Raw genomic sequence first — 23,947 nt, 5'->3', positions numbered from 1 at the left:
GGTCAAACCTACATACTTGTCCATTGTACTACTCATAAAATTTTCCTGTAATATGAAAATCTTTTATTTTTTTAAAGATTTATTTTTATTTGAGAGAGAGAACACACACGTGTGCACTTGAGCAGGGGGAGGGGCAAAGGGAGAGGGACAGAGATAATCTCAAGCAGGCTCCATGCCTACCACGGAGCTTGATTCCACAACCTGGGGATCATGACCTAAGCCAAAATCAAGAACTCGACACCAATTCTTGGCTCAAACCAACTGAGCCACCCAGGTGCCCCTTAAAATCTTTTATAATAGAAAGGTAAAAATAAAATAGTATATAAACTATTTAAAAAACAAACTCTACAAAATATTTAGAAAATACAATTAAAGGGGTGCCTGGGTGGCTCAGTGGGTTAAAGCCTCTGCCTTTGGCTCAGGTAATGATCCCAGGGTCCTGGAATCGAGCCCCGCACTGGGCTCTCTGCTCAGCAGGGAGCCTGCTTCCCTTCCTCTCTCTCTGTCTGCCTCTCTGTTTACTTGTGATCTCTGTCAAATAAATAAAATCTTAAAAAAGAAAAAGAAAGAAAGAAAATACAGTTTAAAAAAAAGAAAAGCAAACACGGTATAGCCATAATTGGTAACACCTTGCTGAATTTTCTTGCAGCCTTTTATAAAAGATTCTTAAGCAAAAATAATTTTTCTAATTAAAAAAAACTTTAAGTGCACACTTTTGTATTCTATATCTTTCATTTATATTAAAAACCGCTTCACCCATCATTTGTCTTTTAAGTCATGATTTTGAATGTAATAATATTAATACTTAAGATATTATTAAGTTTTCTATCTGGACAACCAGATTTTCAATTAGCACTTTAAGAAGTGCAAAGGCACTTTACATGTTATTAACTCACTTTAATTTTTACAACCCTATGAAATTAAATAATAATATCACCTGGATGCAATGAGAAAACTGAGGCACAACATATCCCATTCCAGATATGTCATAACTTCTCATCTATTACTGGACATTTTATCATGTCTAAATATTAGGTACTGTAAGTAGCTAAATAGTGATAAATAACTACATATACATAAATCTTAAAATATATTCTAATACTTATTAGGGAAAAGAATATGAACTTTAAGCTCTCTGACATGCCATATGTAATAGATTCTAAGTAACTTATTTAAACCACTAAAATGGACATGTATATTATAAAGATCCTATGTCATAGATTACTTGGCAACCTCTTTGTTCTTTTTTTTTTTTAAAGATTTTATTTATTTATTTGTCAGAGAGAGCAAGCAAGCACACAAGCAGGGACAGCAGCAGGCAGAGGGAAAAGCAGTCTCCCTGCTGAGCAAGGAGCCTGATGCGGGACTCTATCCCGGGACCCTGGGATCATAACCTGAGCCAAAGGCAGTTGCTTAACTGACTGAGCCACCCAGGCATCCCTCCCTTCTTTGTTCTTAGTGGGCTGTATACATCAGCAGCAAATCAAATCAGATGAAATACAATAAACAACTTTTCAGAAACTTCCACCTGTCTTATTTTCCACTCTCACTGCTTGCAGCTACACTTCTGAAATACATAAAAGTCAAATGAAGAGAGCACAAAAGTTTAAAAATACAAATGGGTTTTCTCACTGTTATGCTCCCAAATATGTAACTTTGGACAAATTGTTTAATGTCAACACGACTCTCTAGATTTTTAATTTGTTCTCCTAGGAAATGAGCATGGCATCTTGAATTTAGTAGCTGCCTTCATAAACACAAAAAATTCAAACTGAATTTGGTAAAATTCAACTAACATTCATGTCCTTATTTCTTCATTTACGAAAAAGGAAATTGAACTAGTTTAATATAGATAATATATTAACAAATATTTGTATTATTATTATAAAACAATTTGTTATAGTCATTTAATCTCCATAATGCTATGGTTTTAGATAGCTGGAATATAACCAAACACCTAAATGCATTTAAACATTTGAGTCTTTATATTTTGTGCAATCTTAACCTTACAAAAAATGGTAACTTGTCTATAGATGAAAGAACTTAGTTATCAGCCAATTCAATTACTCATTAAATCCCATTTCATTGATGCACACCATATTAATGTTTGTCTTCAACATCTGAATTCAAGAAAAATTTCAGGAACGCCTGGGTGGCTTAACTGTTTTCAGCTCAAGTCATGACCCAGGGTCCTGGGATTGAGTTCCACATAGGGCTCCTGGCTCATCGGGGAGCCTGTATCTCCCTCTGCCTCCCGCTCCCCCTGCTTATGTGCTCTCTCTCCTCTATCTCTGACAAATAAAAAAATAAAAAGAAAGAAAAAAAGAAAAGAAAAGACAATGAAGTGTTAAAAAAAAAAAAAAGAAAAATTTCAAAAAAGTTATTCACACCAACTTGTAACTCACTTTGCATCCGCTTTGACAAGGTATCTATCTCTTCTAAATTACAAGCTTTTCAAAAATCTCTTCTCCCAAACATTCACCTGTCTAATATAATTTTTTATTATTTTATCTTTAAGTAGGCTCCATGCCCAATGTTGGGCTCGAACTCATGACTCCGAGACCAAGAGTTACATGCTCTACTGACTGAGCCAGACAGGCACCCCCAAACATTCACCAGTCTAAATAAGAACATCTTGGAACAATGTATAAGATTCATAAGAAAAAGGAAAAAAGATTCATTAAGAGATTCTTTGCATTAGTATTCTTTTTAAAACATGCAAAAACTTCACCATATGTATAATACAAAAGTTAAATTTTGTAATATATCTGACTTATCTAACTTTTAAAGAAATTAAAGAAATGCAGTTATTAAACCTCCAAGTAAGTCAAAAGTTACCTCAAAATGAACTTTGGAATCAGGCATACTTGAATCCAGGCTCTGTCATGTACTAATAGATAACTCTTGTTTTTGTCAGCCCATTATTTTTCTTTAGGTTAATTCTTCCCTACTCCATGGGATCTTGGGAAGACCTTCAACCACAGTATCCCAACAGCCCTGACCACAAGAGTGGATGTGTTACCAAAAAAAGGCTAATCCTAAGTGGACATATCTCGCAATCACCAAACATCCTCAATTCCAACAGTTTTCAGTTCAATTCTCTCTTCTTCAATATGCCTATAATAACATCTTGTGCCAAAAATTAGGAAGGGTCTAATATCATACTTGCAATCTAACAAGTTAGCGTGCCAGTTTCATGGATGCTTGAAGATGACACAAGACTCCTGGGTTGTACACAAAGGGCTTTATCACTCACAGCAATAGCAGTAGCCAGAATGCCAGGTTTCTGGCTCCCCAATTCCATGGGCTGCCCTAAACCCTAATTCTGATGGGATGACTTGAAAGGGCCAAATGATGCTTACACACATAGTGGGTTGTGTTACAGGAGAGGAACTGTGGGCTTAGGAAACCTAATTCTGAACACTAAGCAGGCCTGCTGTCAATTATCCCAGAAAAAGATACAATCTTTGTATTTTCCATGGCTGTAAGCAAATCTGCCCTCTGCTCTTTACGATGTTGTGTCCATTTCCCAAGGCTGTTCATTACATAAACAACTCTGAAAAGATAATCTGGAACAAAGCCTCTATTCACAAGATGTGTACAAATGTGACAGACCCATAAGATTTGTCTTGCCACAGCTGATGTCAGAACAGTCCAGTAAAATAATGAACTACTATGATCTATACTTTCTCCACACCTTGCGACTGATTCACACACTTATTTGTTCTTGGACATCACTCAGTCTTCCAGGCCCCTGCTCCAACATTTTGTCCAAATCTATGTGACCCTGTTCCCCAGTTTCACTGACACCCATTATTCAACCTTGGATCTCATGACCCACTACTTTAAACACTTGTGAAAACAACGAACTTGTTTCCTTTTCCTTATCTTTATGTCCACTCTACCTCGCAATATCTCCCGTAGGATTCTATCCATACCTATTTTCTCTGCTTCATTATCCAGATGAACAAGTTATTCACCTAAATGCCTCTCTCCTTCTTCCTCCTGCAATAGGAGAGGACACAGTATTCTTCTTATTGTCCACTACTACATCTTAGTATCATATATTCCTCCAGTTATTGCCCTATTTCTCCCCTCTTCTTGACATTCAAGATTTCTTAAAAGGATTAAATATTCTCTCATGATTTACATTTCCTCATACCTATTTTATTCATTTACCGACATCAATTGGTTTCTCCTCTGACCATTACACTGAGACTCCTTCTCAACAACTTCTTTAGAACTGAATCCAAAGAACATATATTGTGCCTTATATTAGTTGATCTTTCACATGCAATCTAATTGCTGAGCACTAACTTTCTTGAAATACTCACTTCTCCTGGATTCCAAAATCACTTCTCCAGCTCCAATACTCACTTCTCCTGGTATGGTCTCTTCTAACTTTCCTCCTTTATCTATGGGCTACTTCTGATTTCCTCTGCAGAATCTTCCCTTCCCCATTACTGATGAAGAAAGTGAGAAAGGGAAAGAAGCTCTAATTTACAGAGTGCCAATTAATGGCTATAGAATGAATTATGGAAAATCACCTTTTGTCAAACACTATTTCAGATAGAATTATCAATGGATGCTGGATGAAAATTTAATGGAAAACAAGGTATCTACTCAATTCTAAGGGTGTAGTAGCCAGCCTCCAAGAGTTACCCATGAAGTATCCTAGGAAGTATCCAACGACACTGAACAGGTTGCTCTGTGTAACCAGAAGAATACCGCAAAAATTAGTGTCTTAAAAGTGGTAAAATGGCAAATGATATTTTGTATGTTTTACCACCAAAAAAAATGTTTTTAGGGGCACCTGGATGGCTCAGAGGGTTAAGCCTTTGCTTTCAGCTTAGGTCATGGTCTCAGGGTCCTGGGATCAAGCCCCGCATCGGGCTCTCTGCTTGGCGGGGAGTCTGCTTCCCCCTCTCTCTTTGCCTGCCTCTCTGCCTACTTGTGATCTCTTTCTCTCTCTGTCAAATAATAAAAATCTTTAAAAAAAATGTTTTTAAAAATAGGCATTCAACAAGGAGAAAAAAATTATGTGTAACATCAGGGCTAAATCACAAAAAGCTACAGTTTCCACCTTGCTATCTTAGATCACTCATCCTGGGGAAAGCTAGGTATCATGTCCTAAGGAGGCTTAGGGAGCCCCGTGGAAACATCCATGCAGCCAAAAATGAGGTTCTTGCTCCGCCAGCAAAAACATGCTAGCCACATGAATAAGCCATCTAAGAAGCACATCCTCCAGCTTGAATCAAGCCTTCAAATGACTGTATTCCTGCCACAATTCTGACTATAATCCAATGAGAGAAGCTGAGCTAGAAATACCCTAAGTCCAAATTCTAGACTCACAGAAACTGAGACAATAAATGTTTATTAAAATTAAGCCACTAAATTTTAGGGAAATCTGCAGCACTGATTCTGACTTTGTTATAAGGAATGGGACACTACCATTACAAAAAAACCTAAACCGTGAAAGTTGCATGGAATGAAGCAATGGACAAAAGCTAGAAGGACTTTCAGGAGATTATGAGTGAAAAACCTGATGAATACTAAAGAGATGTTACTAGAAAACTTATGGCCTTCCAAGGAGGTTGCTATCCAGAGCATAAAAGAAAGTGAGAGAAATTTAATTGAAAATTAGAGGAAAAGGAGTCCTTGTTATATAGAAGCTGGAAGTTAAGCAACATTGTTGCCTATGGTAACACAGAAAACAGAAAGTGTATTTAATGAATTGGATGATTTAACTAAGGTAATTTTTTAGGTAGAATGTTGAAAGTGTAATCTGATTTTTTACTTTAAAAAAATACAGGAGTATAAACTAAATTAGGAAAGGCTACTTGCTGGTTCTGAAAATTAATACACTCTATAAAAAGCAAACAGTATAAAAGCAAGGGATGGTTTCCAGACAAAGACAAAACCTAGGCCACTCTCAGAAAACCATTCCATGGAAAGTGAAAACAAGGGTGGGACTGTAAAATCCATTGTTAAGATCAAGGCAGGTGTGTCTGGGTGGCTCAGTCAGTTGAGCATCTGACTCGTGACTTGGGCTCAGGTCATGATCTCAGGGTCCTAGGATCCAGCTCCCCGTTGGGTTCCACATTCAGGGAGAGTCAGCTTGAGATCCTTTCCCTCTGCTCCTGCCCCCACCCAAACATGTGGGTATGCTCTGTCAAGTAAATAAATGACTTTAAAAAAAAAAAAAAAAAGTCAAGCCAATGCCTTCAAGAACCTAAAACAAGGCTTCAGAGACATCAAGGTCATGAAAGACAAAGAAGGAGGAAATAATTCCACAATGAATAGACTGAAAACTGAAGAGACATGAAAACTAAATGTAGTGTGTGATCCTGGACTGGATTCTGGACCAGAAAGAAGTTTCCCTCTTCAGTACAGAGGATATTAGTGGGTGAAATTTGAATAGGACCTACAGATTACCTAAGAGCCTTGTGAAAAATGTTAATTTACTAATTTTGATCACTGTACTGTAATCAAGTAGGAAATTCCATTTTTTACTAAAACTACACATTAAAATAGTACACTCAGGCTTAAGGGGTATCTATTTCTAATTTCTGTAATAATTCAGAAAAGGATTATAGAGAGTAAGAAAGCGGGACAGCAAAGAGGGGAGGGGAAAGAGGACAAGCTTAAAATGTCAACATTTTGAAAATTTAGGTGAGTGGTATAGAGAAATAATGTGCAGTGTTTTTCTACTTCTCTAAAGTCTAAAATTATTGCAAATTATCAAAGTTAAAAAATTATTACTCTTTCTGGCTGGCTGCCCAATACCTCAGAATGAAGAATCAAACTGGCATCACTTATAAAATTCCCCAGGAACTGACTCCCTCTTAACGAAGTAGTCTCCTGTCACTCTTTAGCCCCACCAAACACACACCCCAAGCATTCTAAACTGAAAGCCCTGCGCTCTCTTAATTCTTTGCACATGTAGTGAAGCTTAAAGCTTAACCTGAGTGGAAGATTTCCAAAAGGAGAAAGCACACAAAAAAGGGAAGGAGATGACAGGTAACTCTCAATGCTGAAAAGTTTTAAAAAGATACATAAAGAAGTAATGACAACTCTGAAATCAGAGTTTTATTCCTCTGAGGGCCACAAAGAGTAGCCCAGTTCTTTTTTTTTTTTTTTTTTTAAAGATTTTATTTTCTTATTTGAGAGAGAGAGAGGACAAGCAGGGGGAGCAGCAAACAGAGAGAGGGAAAAGCGGGCTCCTCACTAAGCAGGGAGCCTGATGCGGGACTCCGTCCCAGGACCCTGGGATCACGACCTGAGTTGAAGGCAGACGCTTAGCTTAGCCAACTGGGCCACCCAGGCACCCCAGCCCAGTTCTCTCCAAAGATATGAGTAATCCTAAAGGAAAGGAAGTCCAGTCAATCCCTGAGGTTCAGAAAACACTAAGTGAAAAACCTACCTCCCACAAACATCCACCCAACATAGGCTAACAGTATTTACGTTGACAACAGCTTTTTTATCTATTGCCAGTTACTAATAACAGAAGAAAATCAAAAGTAAGTAAGGGGGATGATGAACACATCAGGAGATAAATCCCTCTAGCTATAGTAGGGGACAGTTTTCTGGCAAACCTACTTGGAAATGAATGCATTTCCACATAATACTGTCACTAACGGCGACTTTGCTGTAAAGTATTAGAAATATAGTGCTATACTTTTAATACATCATGGATTAGTTAACATTAATGAGTGGGGAGAGGATGTGTCTGAGAATCAACTGAACTGGTACAAGATTATCTCAATGTAATAAATAACCACTGATTTCTAAATAAAGACCTACAAATTAGCCTTCAGAAAAAAATCCTTTCTGAAGCTGGGAATATCCCAACACAACCACATACACATGTCTGATACATCTCTGCATTTCCTAACCCTGGTCTACATCTCACTCAGTGGCAATGCTTCTGTAATACAAAAATATTAGGCTTAAAAGAAAATTCTATTTTACAAGGCACATTAATCGTCTTAGAAGATATTCTTCTTTAAAAAAAAAAAGATTTTTATTTATTTATTTGACAGAGAGAGAGATCACAAGTAGGCAGAGAGGCAGGTTGGGGGGGAGCAGGCTCCCTGCTGAGCAGAGAGCCTGATGCCGGGCTCATTCCCAGGACCCTGAGATCATGACCTGAGCTGAAGGCAGAGGCTTCGGCGCCTGAGCCACCCAGGCGCCCTAGAAGATATTCTTCTTAAACAATACCTGATGATACAAACTATTTAATGAATGAATTAAACCCCTCCTCTACATAGCTTCAACTCATTTCAAACATGTACTTTTTTTGGAAACTGTCCTTTATTCAGAGTCGTATCTCACTATTGAATCTTCCACTCTCGGGGAACCTGGGTGGCTCAGTGGGTTTAGCATCTGCCTTTGGTTCAGGTCATGATCTCAGGGTCCTGGGATTGAGCCTGGCATCAGCATCGTGCTCTCTGCTCAGCAGGGAGCCTGCTTCCCCCTCTCTCTCTGCCTGCCTCTCTGCCTATTTGTGATCTCTCTCTCTCTCTCTATCAAATAAATAAATAAATAAATAAATCTTTTTTAAAGAAAAAAAAACTTCCACTCTCCTTGCTGGGATTTCACAGATAGTATCTAACCAGTATTAATATATCTTGGGTCACACAGAAATTCTCTGAAAAGCAAAAACTATGTATTTTTTAATTTTCTCATAGTTACATAAAAAGTTAACTTATAATCATTGATCTCATTTTAAAATAAGTGATTTGGATAGCACAATATTTAGTATGAAATATTTTTTATCACCACTTACATATAACACAAGATTACTTTAAAATGTTTTAAAATATGTGCCAGTATGAAGGAGATAAAAAAATTCAAAGGGAGAGTGACTTCAACATATTTTATGAACAATACCACCAAAATTTAGCTCACAATATACAGTATTTTAAAATACTAAAACATGAATGGATTATGAATGTTATCGTCAATGTAACATTTTATAATATAATAAGCATATCTGAGACAAACCTATCAGATGTTAAAATCTTAAAAGAAGTAAAGAGGGATGGGGAGTAAGACAGTCTATCATACCCAATCTTTTCAGATATATTATCACTTACTTAACATCATACCATAATAAAAAAGTCCCTTCCCAAACATTCCCAAGGCAATCAAACAAGTCTAACAACAATAAATTTATACTAATGTTTACCTCACGACCTTTATAAATGATCAGAAAAACTGTTACAAAATAAAATGTATGAATGGATTTTAAGTTTGAAAACAAAATCAATTATACTAAACTTATATATGCCAAAGGTAAAATGCAAATAGTATTTATGTACTAATGAAAATACCAACTGCTAAAATTTATAGCTAAACAGGTTTGACTAGACGCAATGCTTTTATCTAGTACTCAACAACTGCAAATAAGACTAAAATCAAAAATCTCATTCCTCAAGAAAAAATAAATAAATAAATATAATAGCACTGTATTTATTAAACACCATACTACATTTAATAATTGTAGTATATTTTAATATATTTATATATTAACACATTTAGTAACTACTAAAAATATCATGACGGGATATATTAAGATAAATACGATCGTACCATGAACACTTCTTTAAACAAGATAATGCTCACAAAATGACTGAAGAGAAGAATTATCATCAGTAAGACTTTCTCCTCACAATGTATAATGAGCCCTACCTGTATCCCTCGTTTGTGGATTCAAAGGGTTACATAAAATTTCACAGTGCTTCTTAGTAAAACTGCTAATTAAACCCAATCTGCCATTTCCCCTTCAGCAATCCAAACAACAGACAGCAAGATAGAACCCTATAATCGTCACTATCACAAAACCACCTCATTAAAGAAGATGAAAATGTATACTTGCTGCCTACAACTTACAAAACATACATATAAACCTAACAAATGCTCTAAAGGTGACTATAAAGTTAGAATTATTATTTTGCTCACAACTGGAAATTTAATTTCAAAATTAAAAATTTAAGCTTCTAAAATGTTTACCTTGAAAAAAGGCACAGAAATTCAAACCAAATCTATTCCCAAATCCTAAGTATTTATAAACATAAAAATGTTCCAAACTATTTTATACCAACTGTTTAAGAGTAATGTTATTTTCTAATTGAAGAGGTCTTTTTTTATGCTCACTTTGTTAAAAACAATTCCTAGTAAGTATCCTTTTCCTACGTTGACAATTATGTCTTATGAATGATATTACAATACTCATTATTAGTTCACTAAAAATTACTCATATCCTTAAAATAAATAAAAATGTAAGCAGAAAACAGGTAAGTCAGAAGAAGACAGATTAGTATCAGGCAAGCTTTTAGTGCTTTATTAAAAGACAAAATATTCTCAAACAAATGGTATGACATTTGGCCATTAAAAAAACCAAAAAACCAAACCATTATTATTACCAACACTGCAGGGGAAAACAGTCAAGAATATACAGAATTTCAGAACTGTTCCATTATACAGTGAAAAAGCAGATGAGATTTTTACTTACATGTGAAATAATCAGTTAATAATATATAAACACAAATTATTACTGCTGAAGTCACCTGAAGATTTCACAAGATGACCACAGCAACACATGCAAGAAATCTCTCTCATGCTTTCAATTTCTATTCCAAATTTTCAGTGGAAATAGGTTCTGCCATACAAACATATTCACAAATATGGCATTATTTTAAACCTATTTTTTTACTTTATACTCTCAAATTAGTCAAAAATTTTCAGTATTTCAACATCTCCATCCAGCTATCAAGAACTTAATTTTATCTAAAAAAGGAAAAAAAACTATTAAGTAGATGTGCTACATATATAGCAACAACAAATCCACTTACTTTTTTCTCTTTCTCATGATGTTTATCCTGAGAGTGAGAGGAAGAATCACTTAAACTTTGATCATATGACCTATTAGATCCCCGTTTGCTCTTTTTCTAAAAAAGAAAATATATATACATACATGTATATGTATATAAAAAATTTTAAATAATCTTTTTGTTAGGCTTAACCTATTCAAGTGCGTAGTATTTAAAAATGTCTACTGGAGTTAAAAAAAAAATTCTCACTATTTTGAACTATATAATCCAGTTTAGAAATCATCCATATGTATTGTCTATTACATTCATTATAAAAGAAAATCTAAACCTAAATTTAACATGAATGCCGTATTTTTGTACATTTATTAAAATGTCTGAAAACAGACTATAATTTCAAATAAGCAGTAGCCATGTCACTTTATCACAAAACCACCTCTTAAAGAAATCAACTATAATTTTCAATGTCTTCTTTAAAAAAGAAAAGGAGTTTCAACCAAAACAGAGAATGCCATAATGAGGAAGGACGCCAAGACTAGAAGAAAAGAAAATTATTTGAAGAGTTATTTTTTTGCCATACTAAGAAAAGCAAGCAGCCTTTTAATCTCATATTTTCAGTATTAAGGCACAGTTTGCTAAAAACTTGTCTCTGCAGTTCATTAAGAAAAAAATTAAAGGAAATATCAGCATTAGACCCATGCACTTTTCAAAGCATTACTGAAAGTATTGCACATTCTATTTAAAATACTTATATAATTTCCTAATAAAGTATGCCAGTGAGAGTTATTTGAAGTGTTTAAAACTTAGTGGTACCATAACCAGTTTAAATTAAATAGAAATGACTATGAAAGGTATTCAAAGTCCATGCAAATGTAGAGGTTATACAATCTTACTAAATTATTAAAGACTATTCCTCTCTAGCAAATGGGATACCAATATGTCAATAACTAGCAGTGAAAAAATCCTATTTGCACAAACTCAAAATCCATCTTCATTATTTCTAGATTTTTTCTATATCATCTTCCATTTAGAAAATTAACATTCCGATATGCTTTTTCACATCTAGGAAGCAAAATTTTCAATTTTACTTTCTCCAAATTTCTCTTAGAACACATCAGTATTCTTTGTCAGCCCTTAAAATAAATCAAAGTCTTCAATATCAAACAATATATTTAGATAATCTTAAGTATTTTAATATGTATGAACCAGAATAGTCATGAGCTGATTTCATGAGAAAGGGGCTCCTAATGATACTGCTTCTTTAAAAGAAAGGAAGAAAAAATAGCCCCACTCACAAGGGAAAGGTAGTAAGGGGGAAAAAATAACAAAACACTAAAGAAAAACAAGGAACACTTAAACTTTCAGCATACACATCTAATTGTTATCATTAAAAACTAAAAAAATAGACACTTAGGACATTAAATATTGATCCTTCAAAGGAACATGGACACAATATATGTAACAGCTAATCAAATTTTACCAACTCAATCATCCATGCAATTATGTAACAGTAAAGACTGGCAAATCTGAAATATTTCCAAAGTTGTATTTAAATACATTTTTCTCAAGATAGTCAACTAAGAAGTTGCAAAACATCTTTTAGTTTTACTATCTCCTAGTAAATAAAAATGAAAGTAAAGAAATAATTAGCAAAAAATGAGAAATGAGTGATAGAAAAATCATAAAATATATAATCAAATATCAAAAATGAAATTAAATGAAAACAGTGTTAGATTACAGAGTCCTTTACATGTGCTGCTTCTACTAAATGTATCCTAACATTTACTATTAACAGAAATTATTTTACAATATTCACCTTTATAAATGCACCTAAACAAAGCAAAATCTTTAAAAATTACTCAATCTTTTAATTTCCAGCAAAGAACATGCCACCCCCATGCAAAAATCAAGAGAAAGGGAATAGCTATTACACTTTTTTTTTTAAAACAGAGTCAAATCTATTGTAAAACTATGTGTTACCATTTTAAATTCAAGATAAATTCTTACCAGCTTACTAAAATGGTATTTACAGTAGCCACAGTATTGGACATTATCTGCACCATTCCCTTCTTCTTCACAAAGTAGTCCTGCAAACTGAGCACTGAAAATAAAAACCAAAAAAATACATAAAATATAAACAAAACACATACTAACTTCAAACTACAGTATATATAAAATTAAAATCCCCTCCAAGCATGTAAGATTTGTAATTAAACCCTACACATCTCCTAAGAGAAAAGGAGAAAATGAAAAGCTTTATTCTCACTGTGACCAAGTACATTTCACCTCAACCTTTGATTGATATTTTCTACAGTTACATTTGTAGTTTATAATAAAACTTTTTATCCATCTCTAACAAGGATCAAGACTTATACAAGTTTTATGTCACTAAACAGACATTAAATTGCTTTAAGATACCCCTCAACCCCATAATTAACACTTCATTTTGCTCTTTCCATCTGTATCATAGGTACAAACAGTAAGACCAGGCCTCTAAAGGGCTGAAATGACTTGTGATGGGTTAAGCCCATAGATGCAGATTACATTCTGTTATAAGGAAAATGCTTCCAGTCATAGAAACACACAGCAGACAAGAAAAACATAACCTGTGTTTTCTAGTCAAAAACAATGGAAGACAGTGAATCAAAACCTAAAGTTATGATAGTCATTAAAAAAAAAAGGCACAAAGCACTAAAGTTTATGACCATCATCTTGTCAATTTGTCATCAGTGTCAACTGCCAATGTTATTTAACATTTCAAAGTTACAATAGTATTAGTATGTATCTCTACCCAAAAAAGAACTTTCAAGATCTTTAAAAATTAAGTTCATTATTAACAGAATTTATGAAACCAAAACTCTTTTCCGCTCCCCAAAAGTAATCTAAAATGGACTTCTTAAATCCATATACTAAAAGCTCAGTAAATAAAGCAAGTGCCTATACTGGCTGCTAGATATAGACTATTTCTTAAAAGTAACAAGTACATGGATTATTCCCAGACTCTAATTTTGAACTGTTGCCTATTACGCTGAGTATTTTATTTTAGGATAATCTTTGCTCTCGAAATTTTATGCCAAGAAAAGTATCTAAGTAACTTTTTAGGACATAGCCACTAATATACTGTGAATATGATGGTGACTGCTTTTTCCCCTCTTAAACACAAAATGAAGAAACACAGTCATTCACTAAATCTTTAATATTAATATTTCAGGCATTACAGTAAGTTTACCTATATCAGCTCTTTTTGTCCTAACAATAAATCAAAGGGTAGGTAACCAACACCAATACTTTAAAATAAAATGAAACTAAATAAAACATGAGAACCAGAGTCCGCCTATTCAAAACTAACTCTGGTAAATTCAATTATTAGAATCATCTTTATTATAAATAAATCTTTATTATATCTAAACATAGAAACTATCCCAACAGAATTTACTGTAAATATCTGGATACCTAAACCTTTAACTTACAAGGTATTCTCTTGTACAAAGTACAAGAATTTCAGTTCTGCACAATGACAGAAACATACTTACCATGTCACATGGAAAGCCTGTCGACATCCATGTTTATTACAGGTCATGCAAGCACCAGTGGCTGCTTTGCTTTCTCTTCCTTGTTCATCACAAATGTAGCAAGTCTTAGTATAGAGAAAATAAACAAAATCAAGCAAAAACCTTAAGTGCTTTATAGAAATGAATTTTACAATTATCTTCAGAAGTCAAGATTGGGTTTACTATCTAACCTGCTTTAGTTCAAAATACGAATTCATTTTTTCTGACAGTAATCTAAGTTTTACAAATATGAAAACATAAATAAGGACATGGAGAGAAACCAAGTAGGGTCTCACAAAGGCTCAGTCTTCCTTAGGCTCAAACACCCTACATGAAAGGAAGAATCTTCACAGGCACTGATGTCAGGGGCCAGGACACAGCCTACAACACCTTGGTCTTAAAACTTCCTCACCAATATTCAAATGATTTCTGTAACAAGAGTGTGAAAAGAGGTTTGTCTTTCGTTTCTGCTGGAAGAAAGCATACCTAAGTAGGGGTTAACAGAGGGAGTTGGGACCTAAGAGATGAAGGATGGTCCTAAGTGACCCAACAAAATTTAGGCCATTTCAACTGTTCACAAGAATCCCACATGCTGTCATTCAGCCTGCCAACCTGACATCCTGAACCTCAGAGAAAGACACTTTTTTTTTTTTTTTTTTGAGAAAGACACTTTAGCTAAAGAGGTCAGAGCTGTCTCCGGAGGAATTGGCCAATGAACACTCCCAGAAACTTTGACTGACATCTGGTCCTTTTCCCAGGTAAAAAATAGATGATAAAATTATCAGCTGACTAGAAGCTGAGTATACAAAAATTAAGGTCTACATAAAATCAGGTGATACACTTCTAAAAAGAAGCCAACTTCTTTCTGCACACTAATGAGGTATAACCCAGCCAACTTCAATAGGACCACATGTATTTTTAAACCTAGAGAGGTTCCCCCCACTATGCACTGTGGTTCCAAATACCATTCAACAATATTTACAAGAACACAGTTCTCAAAAAGAGCCTTGTATCAAGTCAGGTAAATTAATTTGAACTCCTTTGTTGAAAAACAAGGACTCAGAGTGAAGTAAATTACAAAAATTATTTTATATCTCTAACAAGCAAAATCCCAAGTTACAACAAAACCAACCCAGATACACTGAATAAGAGCATCCCTACCCATTCAAATTACACAAAGAAAGTACCAAACAATTATAATGGAAGAATGTAACATACATTTTTTAACCCACATATGATCAAGAATATTAAAAAAAGAAAAGGCAGAGCAGACAGAAACAATAACATTTTATATAACAAAATTTAGGGAAAATATGCAAGGGTCTTTAGAGGATCTCTCTGTAGCTTCCGAAGCAGTGAAAAGACACCACCATTTGACCATTCAATAAAACTAAAAATTATGATGATATTAAAAAGAAAGGGGAAGTAGGACTTCTAGACTTCTGGAATGGCAGAGTAAAGAGCTCCATCATGGATCCTCTCCCCAGTGAATTAATCACTTCACGGATTTAAAAAAAAAAAAAAAAGTCTCTAAAAATTATCCTAAAAACATGCATCAAACAGTAGAAATTTTACTCAAAGGATCTACTAAATCTCAGTAAGAACACTGAGAGTCTGTGGAACTTGAGTCATAATCTGCTTCTATCACATCCCACCACACATACAGCTTCAGGTGATGGAAATTACCCTCTGAATGGATGTGGTTTAAAAAGGCTCCCTCTCCCCCAGCTCTCAGCCTAACGCTGTACTTTTACCCTTGGAGAACCAATCTCTAGTGACTCTCAACCTACTTAATGCTATTAGGTCTCACTCGTAGAATTCCATCCTAACAAATGGCCAAGAATCCTGAGGCCATAGCATCCCTACCCCAGCTTGCTAATAGAATGGAAGTCCCAATGGTAGGACAAATGGTCTGAGAAAACCAAGGGCTAAAATAGTATACCCTTCCCTCTTCCCAGCATCCTGCTGGAGTACATGTGTCTCTTCAGGAGAAGCAGAGTGTTTCTCCATCCCCAGTTCCAGAGGTTCTCAGAAAGGTGCAAGGAGTGAGCAAAGACCTCAACAGCTCTGCCTGAGGTGACAAACTTTATTTGGAACAGGAATTTAGTGTTGGCAAGCAACTAAGACAGGACTGGTAGCTCCAAGATACTAGAAGAAACATACGTGTATGAGTGTTTCCAGTAGAAACAAGCAAAACCAACCTGACAATTAACAGAGACAATGAGAAGAAGACAACAAATAAGGGCTTTCCTAGGTTCACATTCATCCTTGGGGATTCCAGAAAGCTATGTACATGTGCAACTAGGTTGCACCCAACTGGGAAAAATCCAAGTGGGACTTGGGGCAGACTTGAAAGCATTCCCAAAGCCACTCACAAATCCATAGCCAATAAGGTTCAAAGGGCTACCAGTTTGAAAATAAAATCATACTCATACATGATGGTCTGAAAGACTGTGTGCATCAGGAACAACTGGAGAGAGAAACTCAGATCTACTTAGAAGATAATCTCTAAATCACACACATTAAATGATAAAGGGTGAAAATCTAGTTAATGGGGCTTAAGCACAATCTTTGACTAATAAAGTGGTTTATGCTGACCTACGGACAACCCTAAAAAGTCAGGCCTGTTTTGTTTTTAAGGTACTATTTAAGCAACACCACCTCAAACTATACATTCTTGGGAAAACAGACATGAGCAAATTAGCCCAGCCAAATCATTAAACGAGTAAGTGACCAAACAAACAACAGGACCCACAAGGAAAAGGAATGACCCTTCCCCAGAGTGGCTATATTATCTAAAAAGTTGTTTCAAGAAAAAATTGTAAGACATGCAAAGAAACAGGGCAGTGTGACCTATACACAAGAAAAAAAACAAACAGACATTACAAATTGCCTTTGAAGACGGGTCCAGATGTTGGACTTGAAAGACAAAGACTTCAATGAAATGGAAATTTTAGAGTTCAAAATTCCCTAGAGGGGCTCAATAGTAGATTTGAATCGGCAGTAGAAAAAGAATTAAGAAACTTAAAAATAGATCAATAAACTGGCTCGGTTGGGATAGCATATGACTCTTGATCTCAGGATCATGAATTTGAGCCCCACATTGGGTACAGAGATTACTTAAAAAATAAACTTTAGGGGCGCCTGGGTGGCTCAGTGGGTTAAAGCCTCTGCCTTCAGCTCAGGTCATGATCCCAGGGTCCTGGGATCGAGCCCCGCATCGGGCTCTCTGCTCAGCGGGGAGCCTGCTTCCTCCTCTCTCTCTGCCTGCCTCTCTGCCTACTTGCGATCTCTGTCTGTCAAATAAATAAATAAAATCTTTAAAAAAAAAATAAATAAATAAACTTTAGGGGCACTTGGGTGGCTCAGTCAGTTGAGGTCCAACTCTTGATTTCCGCTCAGTTATGAGTTCAGGGATGTGAGATCAAGCCCCGCCTCAGTCTCTGTGCTGCACATGCAGCCTGCTTAAGACTCTTTCTCTCCCTCTCTCTCTGCACCACCCCCCTCTAAAAAAATTAAAAAAAACACTTTTAAAAAAATACATCAATAAAGATTATACAGTACAAAGAAGAGTCACCTTTAGATTACACTACCTATAGTAGAGTCTCCAAAAAAATATTGGACACCATTATGTACACCAATATATATATAATGAGAAAACCAGGAAGGGAAAAAAAGGGACAGAAACTGTATCTAAAAGAAATAATGGCTGAAAACTTCCCAAATTTGATGAAAATCTGTATCTAAAAAGCTTGATAAATACTGAGACAGTCACACTCAAAATGATCAAAGCCAAAAACAACAAAACAAAACAAAGTCTTGAAAGTAACACAAGGGGTACCTGGGTGTCAGAGTCCGTTAAACATCCAACTCTTGGTTTCGACTCAGGTTATGATCTCAGGGTTGTGAGAATAAGCCCCATGTGCTCTGCATTCAGTGGGGAGTCTGCTTGTCCCCCTGCCCCTCCCCCTGCTCATACTCTCTCTCTCAAATAAAATAAAAAATTTTAGAAGTAAAATAGCAGGCATAAATCCAACCATATTAATAATAGCATTTAATGTGATTATACTCAAAAGGAAGAGATTAATAAAGTAGACTTAAAAAAAAAAAGTTCCATTTACTATCTACAGAAGGCATGCTTGAGATCTGAAAGTACAAATTAAAGTACAAATAAGGGGGAGCCTGGGTGGCAGTCAGTGAAGTGCCTGACTCTTATTTTTGGCTCTGGCTGTGATCTTAGGGTTATGAGATCAAGCCCCACATCGGGCTTTACGCTCATTGTGGAGTCAGCTTGAGATTCTTTCTCTCTCTGCCCCTCCTGCTCGTGCTCTCTCTCTCTCTAAAATAAATAGATTTCTTTTTAATTATGGAAGTACAAAAACTTAAAAATATAAAAAAGAAATACCATGCAAAGGGTGACCATAAGACGGCTAGAGTGGTTTATCATTCTATCAGATTAAAAAAATAGGCTCTTGAAACAACACATAATTAAAGAGAGGCTCCTGAGTGGCACAGTCAATTAAGCATCCAACTCTTGATTTTGGCTGAGGTTGTGATCTCAGGATAATGAGATCATGCCCCACCTCAGGCTCAGCACTGGACATAGAGCCTGCTTAAGAGTCTCCCTCTCCCTATCCTTCTGCCCCTCCCTACCTCCACTCATGTTATCTACCCCCCACCAAAAAAAATTATTATTAAAGATAAAGAGGAATATTTTTTAATTAAATAAAGGTCAATCCAGAGCGCCTGGGTGGCTCAGTGGGTTAAAGCCTCTGCCTTCAGCTCAGGTCAGGATCTCAGGGTCCTGGGATCCAGCCCCGCATCGGGCTCTCTGCTCAGCAGGGAGCCTGCTTCCCTTCCTCTCTGTCTGCTTCTCTGCCTACTTGTGATCTCTGTCTGTCAAATAAATAAATAAAAATCTTTTAAAAAAATAAAAATAAAAAAAGTCAATCCATCAGGAAGATAAAACAACTATAACTGTGTGCATATATATATATATACACACACACACATACACATACACTGAGAGAGAGAAAAAGGAAACAAGAGAGCTCCAAGACACATCAATCAAAGTAGAAATAAGTAATTTGATAATTTTTAAATATTAGCTACTAGATCAAGGAGAAAAACTTGTAAAATAACTGAGGATTATTGAGAAAATGCTCCCAAACAACAAAACTATATCTAAATAAAATGTCAAGTATGTGAATAAAGCTATACTCAAACCAAATTCCTGGCCAGAGAAGTTTTCACTTAGGGAAAATAAAAGTTGTATTTTAACCTAATTTTTATTTTTTTTACTATACAAGATATAATTACATCAGTTTTTCATCAATACACTAGTCATTTAATGATGATTATACTGGCCATTTCCAACGGCTGGCCAGAGGCTCTTCCACTAAAGGCTTCCATGATTTCCATTATATTATTTTTCTTGCCAGACTTAGTTCATTTTCAGCCTAAAGAATCACCTCTTGCAGCTGGGCACCCTGAAGCTGATCTTCTAATTTCTTAACATCTAATTCCACTTCAACCATACTCAACTTCTCATTTGCAATCTGTTCTGTATACTTACTACATGCTGCATTTTTGGGAATTTGCTCAAGAACAGCAAGAATCTTAGTGTACAATATTCTTAGCCTCTCATGTGGATTTCACAGCCAATTCCACAAGGCTGGTGGTCTTCTTCAGCAAACCCACCACAACAGTGTCGACAGGCGGGGACATAAAGCCCTCTTAACCTAATTTTTTAAGTTAAAGAAACAGGGTTCGTATAAAAAGGATTTAAGGGCCAAATTCCAATCCCATCTAAGAAGTAGCTGAAAGTATCACTCTAAACCTAACTTGAACAAGGCATATAAACTATAAAAACACAGTTCTTCCTGTAACTAAAAGGTACAGTTGTGAGGCAACCAAGTAGCCTAAAATCCAAGGGGATATACACTCTACCCACAAATCCCTAAGAACTACAAGATGTTCCGAATATCCACCAATGATATAGCAAGGATAAAGATGTGCAGGTAAAGATGAAATTAGCTAAAATTTTAAAACACTGCTAAAGGCTGATTGTGGGCTAGTATGACAGTGTAGAACCACTGGAACCACTGACAGAGTTCTTGCCCATTCACAGGCTCTACTCCATGAACTTTTTAAAGAGGCTCACAGGGAGGATTGACAGCTAGGAGACAAAATCCTCAGAAATAATCTGCCTTCATGGTGCAGGCATGCTGAACCAAATCAGATACTACTGATGGTAAGATACGAAATCCCACCTCCTACCCAAACACTCCTTTCAAAAGCCTTAAGCATTTGGGGATCTGGCAGCAAGCCCTGTCATATCCAAGGTATGGGCAAAGACCCACCATGCTTAAGAAGACACAGGAAAAAATCTTTACCCTTAAACTTTAAGTGAGGGACAGGAAAAATTCCCAACCCTAAATTCCTACCCATGTTAACAATGCTATTAAAGGTTTTCTAGTACTGGGGGAGAGGCAGGAAGCCCTCCCTCTTGCTCACAAGTCTTTCCAAGACACAAATGTAGGCCTGCCATGGGGAAGAGGAAGGAATGCTGAAACCCTGAGGCCCAGATATACAGGGCCTAAAAAAGACTGAGGCTAGACCAAAACAATTGCGAAATCGCAAGCCCAAAACATCAAACAAAAGCAATCGAACACTAAGGGAAAAGCAGAAGTGTACCAGGAAGAAACTCAGCATGTCTGACAAAGCATCACCTTTTAAATTCCTAATTTTATCTAAATATTGTAATCTCGGGGCGCGTGCGTGGCTCAGTGGGTTAAAGCCTCTGCCTTCAGCTCAGGTCATGATCTCAGGGTCTTAGGATCGAGCCCCGCATCGGGCTCTCTGCTCAGCAGGGAGCCTGCTTCCCCACCACCCCGCCTGCCTCTCTGCCTACTTGTGATCTCTCTCTCTTCCCATCTGTTTGTCAAATAAATAAATGAAAATCTTTAATAAATAAATAAATATTGTAATCTCAAAAGTTCCACATCTCATCTTCTGAATCATCTAAATCAGGTGAGGGTGAAACTCTGGGTATGGTTGATCCTGAGACAAAATTCATTTCCATTTGTGACCCTGTGAAATAAGGAAAAGTTATCTGCTTCCAAGATACAGGGGTGGGCCAGGTATAGTATAGACAGTCCCATTTTAAAGGGAGAAGCTGGAAGGAAAATGGGATTTACTAAAGTAAAGCAGGTTTGCAATTCAATAGGACACATCTGGTCTGTCCTTTGAGCCCACTGGGGTAGTTTGTCCCTCGGTCTTCCTCTAATAATACCTTATATTTGGGCTGAGGGCTGGAGTATTAGATTTTTTGCTTCCACAATGTTTGTGTTCAGCCCCCAGCTTTTAGACTTATCTGTTCACTGGTGCCACAGAGGCTGATTTTTCTCAATGCTCTTCACTTTACCACACTTCCCCCCGGCCCCCGCCAAGTCCCAAGTTTGTTCTGTTCACTGCACAACAGGCCAGTAAGTCAAGAGGCTGATATTTGGGTAGGAAAGAGATTTTATTCTGAAAGCCAGCCAGTCAAAGAGATAGAGGACTACTGTCCCAAAGAACCATCTCCTCAATCATGCGATTCAAGCTTTTATGTTAGGAAGAGGGGGGAAAGAGGTGGGGGGAAGTTGGGAGTCAAAAGATGACTGCTGTCTGTACACATTCAGAGTAGGTCAAGTAACTTCTTTGTTCTTGGTCAGCTGAACTTTGCGTATAGAAGTCTGGTAATGTTCCTGTAAACCTTAAACATAGCCTAGTCATTTCTGTATATACTTCCTTATCTCCTTGGGTGAGGTATATTTCAAGTAAAAAGCAGTTTTTGCAAATTTTAGCTGTAACATGCCTATGTGCAGGGCTAAGCAAAAGTTTCTAAGTTTAGGTCACAGTAGCAAGGAAAAAAGCAGCAATATGGAGTCAGACACTGATACTAGAATGAATTAAGACTTTGGGAGATGGTGGGGTGCCTGGGTAGCTCAGTGGGTTAAGCCTCTGCCTTCGGCTTAGGTCATGATCTCAGGGTCCTGGGATCAAGCCCCGCATCGGGCTCTCTGCTCAGCAGGGAGCCTGCTTCCCCCTCTCTCTCTGCCTGCCTCTACCTACTTGTGATCTCTCCTCTCTCTCTCTCTCTCTCTCTGTCAAATAAATAAATAAACAAACAAACAAATATAAATCTTAAAAAAAAAAAAGACTTGGGAGATGGTAGGATGAAATGAAAGTATTTTGCATGTGGTAAGAACATGAAGGGAGGGTAACAGATTACTATGTGCTAGATTGTGTCCCCCAAGAAAGGTATGTGAAGACCTAATAGCCCCCAATAACTCAGAATGTGGTCTTACTTGGGAAAAGGGTCACTGCAGATGTAATTAGTTGAGATGAGGTCACATCGGGGTAGGGCAGGCCCCTAACATTCAACATGACTGGTCCTTATAATAAGATGATGGCCACTTGAGGATACAGAAGCAAAGGAAAAACACTGGGGTGAAAAAGCAGAGACTGGGGTGATAAATCCGTAAGTGAAGGAATGCCAAGAATTGCTATCCACCACGAGAAGCTGGGAAAGAGGTCTTGAACAGATTCTCTCTCACAGTTCTCAGAAGGAACAAATGCCAATACCTAAATTCCAGACTTTCAGCTTCCACAACCATGAGAGAATAAATTTCTATTGTTTTAAGCCACTCAGTTTGTTGTACTTTCTTATGGCAGCCCTAGGAAACCAATAAAGAGGTTGTACGAAAAACTGGCTATGAGTTGGTAATGCTTTAGAGTTGGGTGACGAATTGCAATGGAAAGTAGTTTCATTATATTATTGTTTATCTTCTGATAATTTCTAAAACAAATACTTATATTCTTACAGTATGTAGCATAAAAATGAAAATTTTATAAAAGCATAAGTAAAAAAATTAGAAAACATTTGAACAATACAATTAGAAATAAACCCTAAACCTGCTCTTTATACCAGGTACAAAAGAGATCAATCAAGAGCTTGAAGAAAGGTAAAAATCCCGACAGAATGTTCATATGAAGAAAACCCAACAGAAATGAGGTGACACACAAAGTATTCAACACCTTCAAAAAAGTAAAACTAATCTGTAAAGGAAGCATCAAAGTTATTTCTATACTCTTATAAAGATCTATATTATATGCCCCCACTGTCATAGAGCAAACCAATCCAGTAGCCTACTTCAAACCCGACGTTTTTGCAGCTACGATGCATTCCTTTGCTACCTCAACCTTGTAGAGAAAGAGATGGAGGATACAAAAGGTACCTGTCTTATCCCCTTTAAAAAAAAAAAAAAAAGTCACATGCTGTGTTAACTAGGAATTTGGGTGGTCACTGTTTCAGAGCAGGCCAATGTTTTGAACTTTCAAAGAGAAAAATTAGACCATAATGGATTTTAAAAATAGCAAACTCCATTCTACAACTTTGTACCTTGAGAAAAATCCCTATCAGCAGTAGTAACCTGACCAAAATTAGAACTTATTGCTAGCAGCTTTACTTCTACTTGAAACCATTTCATGATTTTCTATTACCTGTGCTGCTGAACATTA

General features: G+C 36.4%; 1 protein-coding gene and 1 pseudogene across 3 annotated transcripts in view; both read right to left on the bottom strand.

The window, feature by feature from the left end:
* The window catches only part of MLLT10 (MLLT10 histone lysine methyltransferase DOT1L cofactor), a 249,801-nt gene that overhangs the window by 116,623 nt on the left and 109,231 nt on the right, over positions 1-23,947 (bottom strand). For both annotated transcript variants that reach the window (XM_080810109.1, XM_080810110.1), the window contains 3 exons: positions 14,366-14,469; positions 12,840-12,933; positions 10,857-10,952 (listed from right to left, as the gene is read on the bottom strand). In XM_080810109.1, the coding sequence (XP_080666235.1) occupies positions 10,857-10,952; positions 12,840-12,933; positions 14,366-14,469 (294 nt within the window). The remainder of the gene's footprint in view (positions 1-10,856; positions 10,953-12,839; positions 12,934-14,365; positions 14,470-23,947) is intronic.
* Positions 19,741-20,110, bottom strand: LOC308348018 (NADH dehydrogenase [ubiquinone] 1 alpha subcomplex subunit 5-like; annotated as a pseudogene). The gene has a single exon. The product of its transcript is annotated as an NADH dehydrogenase [ubiquinone] 1 alpha subcomplex subunit 5-like (transcript).

Source organism: Martes martes, assembly GCF_963455335.1.
Source record: "Martes martes genome assembly, chromosome: 8".
NCBI classification, from domain to species: domain Eukaryota; kingdom Metazoa; phylum Chordata; class Mammalia; order Carnivora; family Mustelidae; genus Martes; species Martes martes.
The sequence above is the reverse complement of the archived record's forward strand: the minus strand, read 5'-3'. Positions and strand labels throughout refer to the sequence as shown.